Genomic DNA, 9895 nt, shown 5'->3' on the forward strand with positions numbered 1-9895 from the left:
CTGAACGTGCACTGAACGCGGAGGTGCCATACATTCCGTACTCGATCAGTTGGATTGTGAAGAAGTTCGACTACATTAACCGCGTTACTAAACGCTTCCGCTTGCGGTCTACAGGGGTACGTAGACACACTTTCTCCCTCGTTGCTATGCATCTCCATGAATAAATCTTGTGTGTGCGTAGAATTTTTTTATTTTGCATGCAACGTTTCCTAACATGGTGCCCATGAGCGCGGCCACCCATGTGTCAGATTGCCAGGTTGAAACCTGGGTGAATTGAACCGTTGAAGGAGAAGGGCGAGCGGTAGGAGGCTGGAAGGTGGGACAGCAAGAGGGTACTATTTTTTCCCCACTGTGTACATTTACGCTTTCTCCTCAAGAATACGTAACAAAGGATATGCCTTCCGGACTGTTTACATGGCCCCGCCATCGTCTTCTCCTCCCCTTCCGGCATGGGCGGCGGCGAACGCCCTCTTCCGACGCCACCGACGCCTTCTCCCGCTCCTCCTTCCTCCCGCCTCCCTCTGCGCCCTCCTTCCAGTCCTCTCCCACTGCCTCGTTTCCGGCCTCGCCGGCAACCCCTTCGTCGCCTCCCGCCTCATCCTCGCCTCCTCGCGCCTCTCCCTCACATTCTCCCTCCTCCTCCTTTCCCACCTCCCAGCCTCCTCCCTCTCGCCGTTCTCCTTCAACTCGCTCATACGCGCGTCGCCTCCAAGCCTCGCCCTCCGCCTGTTCGAACAAATGCGCCTTCGAGGCGTTCCCACGGACAACTACACCCTCCCCTTCTTGATCCATACCTGTTCCGGCAGTGACACTCCACTGGGACAGTCCCTGCACGGGAAAAGCGTCCGTCTCGGTTACAGCTCCCACGTCTTCACGCAGACGGCGCTGATGAACATGTACTTTGGGTGTGACCTGGCTGTTCCCGCTGGCAGGGTGTTCGATGAAATGCAGGCGAGGGATCTGGTTGCATGGACCGGCATGGTCTCTGGTTATGTGGCCTCTGGAATGCACCTTCGAGCTGCTGAGGTCTTTAAGGAAATGAGAGGTAGTGAGGAGGTTGCAAGGCCTAACGTGGCAACGCTGGTGTCGGTTGCTTCTGCCGGTGCTGGTCTTGGCTCCCTGGAGTATGCTAAGGGGCTGCACGGCTATGTGGAGAAGGTGGGGTTGCGAGGCGATTTGATTGTGACGAATGCACTGATGGATATGTATGGAAAGTGTGGTAGCATAGAGTCAGCTCGTGCTCTGTTTGATTTCATGCATGAGAAGGACCTACTTTCATGGACAACGATGATTTCAGTGTTGGCTTCTCATGGACATGGCAATGAAGCGGTTGCTTTGTTCTTAAGCATGCGAGATGTGCGAGTACTGCCGGATTCAACCACCTTCATTGTGGTTCTGTCTGCTTGTAGCCATACTGGACTGGTGGATGAGGGGATATCAATCTTCAATTCCATGGCGAGTGAGTACAAGGTCACCCCAGATATTAAGCACTATGGTTGCATGGTGGATCTTTTCAGCAGGGGAGGGCTTCTTTCACGTGCTTATGAGCTTATTGACAGCATGCCTTTTGAGCCAAACTTGGCAATTCTTGGAGCATTGCTGAGTGCATGCAGTGTCAATAATGAACTGGAGATTGGGGAACTAGTTCTCAAGAAGATTGATTCTGTTTGCTCCTATAAAGGAGGTGCTGGTGTGCTTCTGTCGAACATCTACGCTAACCAGAACCTGTGGCATGAAGTTGATTCCATTAGAAGGAAGATAAGAAGTGGTACCATTCCGAGAAAGCCACCTGGTCAGAGTTCGGTGGCATCAGAGGTTCCTTTCATGAGTTTGTGATTTGGAGGTGAGGGTGTCCAGTCTCTATTGAGTTGCTCTTGTCATTGTACGGATTAGGAAGTTACCACACAAATACAGTAATCTTATCAAATGTTGCTTGTTTCAAGATGTCATGATTCTCATGGTTAATTTTTGGAAAATGAATGTGTAAGTTGCATAATACATGCCACTAAACTAGATTTTGAGCATGTTGATTGCTGGATAGAGATCAATATCTGTATAAGCAATAGGAATGACAATATTGTTTTTTGACAGAGTAAGTTTGGATGACACATTTGCCTATACTTCTGTTATGTAGCAAGACATACATTCTTGTGCCCCAAAGCATGACTTATGTGCATACTCTCCTTCTTTGATGAGCATCAGTGAGGGCTAGTAGGACCTGGTAAATCCTATGATTCCACTAAATATTATGTTATATTATGTCCTCAGCTCATATGTGGTTTGATTTCACATGTTTCCACTTGTACTTCATTTGCACCTGAGTTAATATTATTCAGCCTATCAAATATTTCATATTCTCTTGTTTAGATTCCCATGAGAATTTTTTATTATGATGAAGTCATTATTAATTTTCCAATCTTGGTTAGCTGACCCTTCTTTTTTGTATTTTTTGCAAATGCAGCTTTTAAAGAGAAATCCACTTTGTTGTCCCTGTTAACCTTGACTGGCAAAATGGCCGATTTCCATGCGGACTGGTAAGGAAGGCTCATCAATTGCTTTTACGACAAGGCAGCACTATCTCTTCTTTGCTTTTACTATTGAGTATAGTCGTGAGCATATGATACTTGTGGCATCATAAGTACGTTGATCGACTGTACTTCTGTTTCTAACAGGAGATGAGGTCTCTGGGCAGCATATTTTTCAAGATTAGCTTTCCATAGCGCGCACGGAAACACTAAACTTAAGACACGAACTTCTTCCCTGCTAATGAAACAGCACGGTAAGTACACCAACTTCCCTTATCATTTAGGAAGTAAGACAAAGTATACCATCTTATCCACTGTTTCCATCCAAACAAATACATATACACACCATGCACTCATACATGCAGGCGTGATGCCTTCTTGCAGCATTTTCACTGAAAAAGCATGAGGCATAAACAGTCAAATGTTTTGTACCGGCTTACAAATTGCCTGGCTGGGGATTGAAATGTGTGGCCAGGGCCAGGGCTGATGCGTGTGCCATGTAACTTTGAGCTTCTTCGTTAGCAACACAAGGATGCCTAAAACTTGTCCTTCTGATAAAAGAATTCACGTTCCTGAACTGAAGTGGAGAAGTATGCTATCAGAGCCCCCGAGCATGTTACTCCCTCCTTTCCGGTTTAAATCCACGCGCATCCCTAGATCGGCAATTCGACCAATGTAATACAAATTGTATATCACAGAAGTTATATCACTAGAAAATACTCCCTCCGTCCGAAAATACTTGTCCTCGAAATGGATAAAATGGATGTATGTATAACTAAAATAAGTCTAGATACATCCATTTTTAGGACAAGTATTTCCGGACGGAGGGAGTATTATACTTGAAGTTTCTAATGGTATTTCTTTTGTGATATATAACCCGTGTTACAGTGCTCAGTTTGTTGATCTAGCGTACGCATGGTCCTTTTAAACTGGGAAGGAGGCAGCAGCATGTATACCTAGTGTTTGTGTGAACTCAACTGCCCACTTGAATGCTACTGCAATCCGGTGGCAACTTGCCAGCATCTTGCTTGGATACCATAACATTCTAGTAATATTTTCACGAAGTGATGGATGCTGAGTTACAGTATCTTTTTCTTGTGTGGTGTTGTTATATCCATTGCCGAAATGTGGATTAGATTTTCCAATTATTCGTATCAGCCATATCCATGTGCGTGCATGCTAAGCTGCGAGGCAAGTTGTTGTGGTAGGGACAAGGAATAGAGAAACGACCGGATAAAGGTGCCATCAGCAGACTGCTCTCCGTCCTGTTGCTGTATTCAAACAGTAGTACAATGGTGGCTCTTGGGCTGGCTAGGAGGCATGTTCCCTTTTGGAGATTCTGCCTTTGTTTGGCAAAATACTGAGAACGAAATACTGTTTGGGCAGAAATACTGTTTGGGCAGAAATCACATATTTGACCTGAGGACGAAATCAAATCACAAACTGACCTGGTCACGAAATTTTTTCACTCTGCTGACCCTTTGGTGTGGTGCCCGACAGCTGGGCGCCGCACCCTACTGTGCAGCGCCCATCCCTTAGGCGTCGCACATCCTGCCAGCGTGGCAGCCCTGGTCCAGTTGCGGCCCCACACGCACCTGTGCAGCGCCTAAGGGATAGGCACCACACTGTGACGTGCAGCGCCTATACCTTAGGCGCTGCACAGTGACTTAAGCGCGGTCGCCCCAGCCCGACCAAGAAGTTTCTTCATCTGTTCGCTCTCTGGACAGAGAGCAGCGGCGGCGCCCCCATCTAATCCCCCCCCCCCTCATCCCTCTCCGATCTGAAGATTTGATCCGTGGATTCGATCCCCAATCCATCCTACTAGGTAAACTCTTCCGTTCTCTTTCTTTTGCTCCATAAATTTGTTGCCATTTTAGAGATTTGTCCAAGATTTGATGGAACCCTTGATTTGTTTGATTTGCTCGATTTAGGATGTGTATTCATATTGGTAGTACCGTAGTGTTATTTATTAGTTCACAATATATGATTCTTGTTAGTGAAACCCTAGATTGTTTAGTTTTTATAGATATATATGAGATGCCTATTTTTATAGATAACTATGAGATGTTGATTTTTGTAGACATATATGAGATGTTTGTTTAGATATATATTAGATGTTGAGTTTATTTCAAATATTAGATGTTGAGTTTATTTAAAATATTAGATGTTTAGTTTATTTGAACACATATGAATATTCATTGTGTGAGAAGGAGATGTTGAGATTCTTGTAGTTGAACACATATTATATGTTTAGTGTATATTTGAGATGAAGATGAACTCATATATGTTTATTGTTTGAAATTGTAAGGATGGTTTGGCTTCTGGACGATGTCTACGACGTGCAACACCGGTCCTACATGATGCGCGAGAAGGATAAGGTAATAATGAGTAATCTAAATCTTTTGCAAATTTGCCTTTAGTTGAAATTTACATGCCATAAGATTTGTCATTACTTGTTTTTTGCGGAAGCTTGAACCTCTGAAGATTCGGTATCACGGGGTCTCTGGTCCTGCCATGCCTTAGGACGAGCGGTACACACCGTACATCAAGCGGGCAGGACTACTCCCGTGGATTCTGTTGGTCGGCGGGTCCACGCCGAATCTGAATGCTCCACTGGTGTCCGCTCTTGTTGATCGATGGAGGCTGGAGACGCACAGTTTCCATCTTCGGATTGGGGAGATGACCGTGACGCTCGAGGATGTCTCGTTGATCACCGGTCTTGCTATCGTCGGGAGGCCTCTCTGTATGAGTATCGATTCTAATGGGTGGCGTGAGCAGATGATTGCTCTTATCGGTATGGCTCCTACCGAGGCTGAGGCTGATGTAGAGGAGGGAGAAGAGAAGAAGAGGGAAAGGAAAGCAGCCGGAGCTGCTTTCACGTGGATTCAAAATAACTTTGCGACGTGCCCTCCGGATGCCACTGATGATGTGATCCAGACACATGCTCGTGTGTATATGTGGTACGTTGTGTCGAGGACTTTGTTTTCTGACTCCACTGGCAAGAACGCTCCATGGATGTGGCTGAAGGCGTTGACCGTCTTCGATAACAAATGGAGCTGGGGTTGAGCGACTCTTGCCTACTTGTACCGACAGGTAGTTGGTCTGTTTTGTGATCAACTCATTTCTTCATTAGCAATGCAAGATTGCTGTCAAGTTAACATTGTTTTTCTTTCATATGTAGCTGGACGGTGTGTGTTGCAGGATCACAGATAGTGCAGGCATTGGTGGTAATTTGCTTCTACTTTCTGTATGGAGCTGGGAGCGTCTGCCTGTTGGACGCCCGAAGAGCGTCAGGTTTGATCCTTGGTATGCAGATGAACATGACGAATTACGGCGCCCCACGTGGGCTTACAAGTGGGATATCGTTTCCGAGATGACGAATGATGTCAATCTTATGTACCAAAAGTACATTGCCGAGTTGGACACGATTACGCCTGAGCAGGTAAGGAGGTCATTATTTCAGTCCTTTCTCATGCTTGCTTGAAAAATAGTCATCAAATTTGCATTGTTGCCCTGTTTCATAGGTGGAATGGCAGCCATATGGTGCGGGTGAGAGCTTGGGATACACCGAGGAGTTCCGCCTCAACCCGATGTGCTTGTGGGATAAGGATCTCTGGCTTATGCGGTGCCCACTGATATGCAACTGGGTGGTTGAGTTTCATTTGCCGCATCGCGTGTATCGTCAGTTTGGTCTGTTCCAGCCTCACCCGCCGGACTGGGTGGACACGGACAAAGCACTTCATAGGTAAGAGAGCATGTCTGCGTATTGTCTAAGCATTGGGACTCCTTTTGATTGTGCTAATGTTTGGTTTTATACCACGCAGGTTGGACAGGAGAAGGCAGCGGAAGATAAAGGACTGGGACAAGCATCATGCTTCGTATGTTATCCGCTTCCAGCTTTCTGTGGAGCAAGCTCGTAGCACTGCATGCGCCCCGCTTCGTGAGCACAGCCAACAAGATTTTGATAACTACGTACGATGGTTTATTGGAATTACTCGAGTTGAGATATTGCCGCCGGCATATAATGAGGATATTCTTGAAGAATCCGTAAACTTTGAGGATCTAGCAAAGGGGAAGTACAACAGAGATGTCAGGAAAGGGCAAGGAGTCCCTGTTGTTCCGGTGATTAACTATGTGGTAAAGTGTTCCCTTCTTTACTTTCCCGTTGACCGTATTACACATATTTGAATGACTAACGCATTCATTCTTTCTCATTCGTAGCGCACCGAGATCAAGAAAGCAGCTGATGAGAGCCAGTCTATTCTGGAGAAGACACCGGTTGGAACTGGCAATGATGATGGTTCACTACGAGCATTCCTCAAGGTACATATCGCATTCACTATGAGAGCCAGTCTATGTTGCGAAGTTTGATATCTTACACACTTGTTTATGTTACAGCGTCAGGCCAAGAAGTTAAGGCGGTTATCGAACCTTCTCGGTTGTCATGATCCTGAATATGATGAACCATCTGCCTCTAGGTCTGGTACACCATCAGACCCCGCATCTCACCATGAGGGGGACGATGTGAGTTCCTCATATGCTTATATGGATGATGAGGGTGCGCTCACCCAAGAGGTATGACTAAGCCTTTAGATGTGATTCTCACTTGATTACGACACCGGCCTTGACCATATTGTTTCGTTGTGTGATAGGGCCATGAGCTTGATGATGACATGATTTTGGCGGACGCTCAAGCTCGGTCCGCATATGTGTTCAAGCCTAGACAGCCCAGACGCCGGTACACGCCCAACGACTATGACAACAGAGGCAACCCAAAGGTGGTCGCAGGGACCTCGCGGATGGCTAGCTTGGATGATGAGGCGGAGGAGGAGGCGGAGGCGCAGGCGCAGGCGGAGGAGGAAGTGCACCAAGAGGAGGCTCGTGCTCCTAAGAAGAAGAAGATTGCCTGCAGGCGTGGCACCAGGAACACGCGCGGAAGGCATTAGTGCTTTGTGTTAGGTTGATGAACTTGTGAGGTTATGTTATATGTTGGTGAACTCTTACTAGTGTGGTATTTGTGTTTGCGAACTTGAAGTAATGTTGAATTGTCTTAAATGATATGATGTTCAAGTTATTAGTTCTCTTTGCTTAGCATGTGCAGTTTATAGTACTTTTATTGATGTTCTAGTTATGTGAGTGCTGCTGCAGGAGGCCAAAATGGCATCTGTTTCTGCAGTTTAGCTTATAGCAGCACTGCAGCGCCCAACAGTTAGGCGTTGCACTGTATTGTGTGGCGCCCAACGGTTAGGCGCGGCACTGTACAGTGCAGCGCCCTACCCTTAGGCGTTGCACTACTTCCATGGCTATCCAGAGAGCCACAGTTGGCTTGCATCACATCCATAATACTTAAAATGACTGCAGCATCACAGCAATTTGAACAAACACAAATTTTATGCCGACGAGTTCATAACTTAAGACAATTCAAACATTACTACGACATGGTTAACGACACATTCATTACAAATGACAAATGGCAGCTTGTCCTAGAAGATAGTTCACCAACATCTCACATGCCCTCACAACTTCACGACATATTCATTAGAAGATAGTTGACGACGAGTGCACCGAAGCGAAGTCCCTACTGAGTAGAGCGAGGCCATTTCCCCTTCTTGTCACGTGCCGAGTCCTCCTCTTGCGCCTCGCGAGCCTTTGCAAGCTTTCTTGCCCTCTCCTCCTCACGAGCAAGTTTCGCTTGGCGTGCCCTCTCCTCCTCTCGTTTCTTCCGCTCCATCCTCTCCTTCTAACGACGCTCTTCCTCCAAGCATCTTCGAAACGATTCTTCGAATCGCCGTTGCCTCCTAAGACAATCTGCGTATTGGTTCTTTTTCACATCTTCTGGCACTTCAAGATCTATCCACGTGAAGTACTTGCATAGAGGAGGCGGTGACTACATAAAAATTTGTTGTTAGTGTTGACACAAATTTGAGAGTAACATTTTACTTCTCGAGCTTACCGGTGGTTGGTCATAGGCGTTAGTTGGAAGTGCACGATCATAAGCATAGTTCGGGCATACAAAATATCTCTGCCCTTCCGTCCATGCTTTCTTTCGGTCGATGGACACCTTCACCTTGCAAACATCTCCACACCAACATGGCAGGATGTTGACATCTTTCTCCTTCACCTTGTCCAAAGATGCGTCCTTCCACTTGTTCGGCATGTCTTCTTGGTTAGCACACGGTGGCCTCGTCATGGAACCGGATGAAGCCATGCCTACAAAACCGAGAATTATTGGTCAACCCTAACCCCCACTTAACAATAAACACAACCCTAAGACCAACATAACCCTAACACCAACATCAAGCACACATAACCCTAACCCTAGCATACTATGGAAGCCTAACCATACCAAATTAGCAAAGAAACACAAATTTCCAAATCCTAGCAAAAACTAGGGTTTCCCCCAAACTAGCAAGATTTGAGCAAATGTGACAATTCCTATGGATGAAAACGAGGGGATCGGAGGAGATTACCTTAAGGGAGGGGATTGGCTTCGAAATCCACGGTCAAATACTCCGGATCTGAGAAGGATTTGAGAGGTGGAGAGACGAGGGCAGAGGGGAGGCACTGAGCTTCGGGTTTGTGTGGAGGGTGGGGGTGTGTGGGTGGGGATGGGTGGGAGGGAGTTGGTGCAGTCTAATAAATGTCCAGGTGTGCAGCGCCCAAGGGAAAGGCGCCACACTGCACAGTGCAGCGCCTTGCCCTTATGTGACGCCCGGATAATTAAGCTATAGTAACCCTCACCAAATGATGCCACGTCACCTCGATTACTGTTGTTAATCACGCGTAGTTCAAAACCGATTCGAAATTCAAATTTAAAATAAAGTCAAACCAGTAAAATTTTCAAATGTCAGAACTAAAAGGTACAAACGGTGACAAATAAAGCATAGGTAATTATGGTGAAGAAATCACCCTTTTATAAAATGTTTGAATGCTCTAAAATGATTTAAGCAGTAGCTAAAACAACTAAATAAATGCCTTTTGTATTTTATAAAATACTAAACTATTTTATTTGGGGGTTAGACCTTTTTGTGACCGAGGTATAACTAGTAATAATAATTTAGGTGCAACTTTTATGTTTTATAAAACTAAAATAATATAAATCCGTAGAAGAAAATAAATAAAAGAAAAGAGATAAAACAGAAAAACAAAAGACAAAAAAAAATATAGGAGAGAAACCCCCCGGGGCTCCGGCCCAGCAGGCCACCAGCCCAACTGGGCCACGACCTGCCAGGCCGACCCAAATCTCCTTTGGCCCAACCGGCCTCCCCATAACCCCCACTCCCCCCCGGTCCAACCCTAGACCCGCCAATCGCACCACTCCCCCCCCATCCCCGCTGGATCTGGATCGGGGCAAAATCCTGATCCCCTCG

The 9895-nt window shown here is 46.2% G+C and overlaps 1 protein-coding gene across 1 annotated transcript; it reads left to right on the forward strand.

Moving 5' to 3' along the window:
• The first annotated feature begins 406 nt into the window (after positions 1-406).
• LOC119320224 (pentatricopeptide repeat-containing protein At4g21065-like) lies at positions 407-3972 on the forward strand. Its single transcript, XM_037594327.1, has 4 exons — positions 407-1843; positions 2462-2534; positions 2673-2779; positions 2910-3972. Exon 1 carries the CDS (start codon positions 415-417, stop codon positions 1834-1836), a length of 1422 nt encoding a protein of 473 aa, XP_037450224.1. The 5' UTR covers positions 407-414; the 3' UTR covers positions 1837-1843; positions 2462-2534; positions 2673-2779; positions 2910-3972.
• Positions 3973-9895: the final 5923 nt, after the last annotated feature.

Source organism: Triticum dicoccoides, chromosome 6B, assembly GCF_002162155.2.
Source record: "Triticum dicoccoides isolate Atlit2015 ecotype Zavitan chromosome 6B, WEW_v2.0, whole genome shotgun sequence".
Lineage (NCBI taxonomy): Eukaryota > Viridiplantae > Streptophyta > Magnoliopsida > Poales > Poaceae > Triticum > Triticum dicoccoides.

Bases quoted from the DNA above. Each gene is read 5' to 3' on its own strand.
- LOC119320224 (XM_037594327.1), top strand. From the start codon at position 415: ATGGCCCCGCCATCGTCTTCTCCTCCCCTTCCGGCATGGGCGGCGGCG.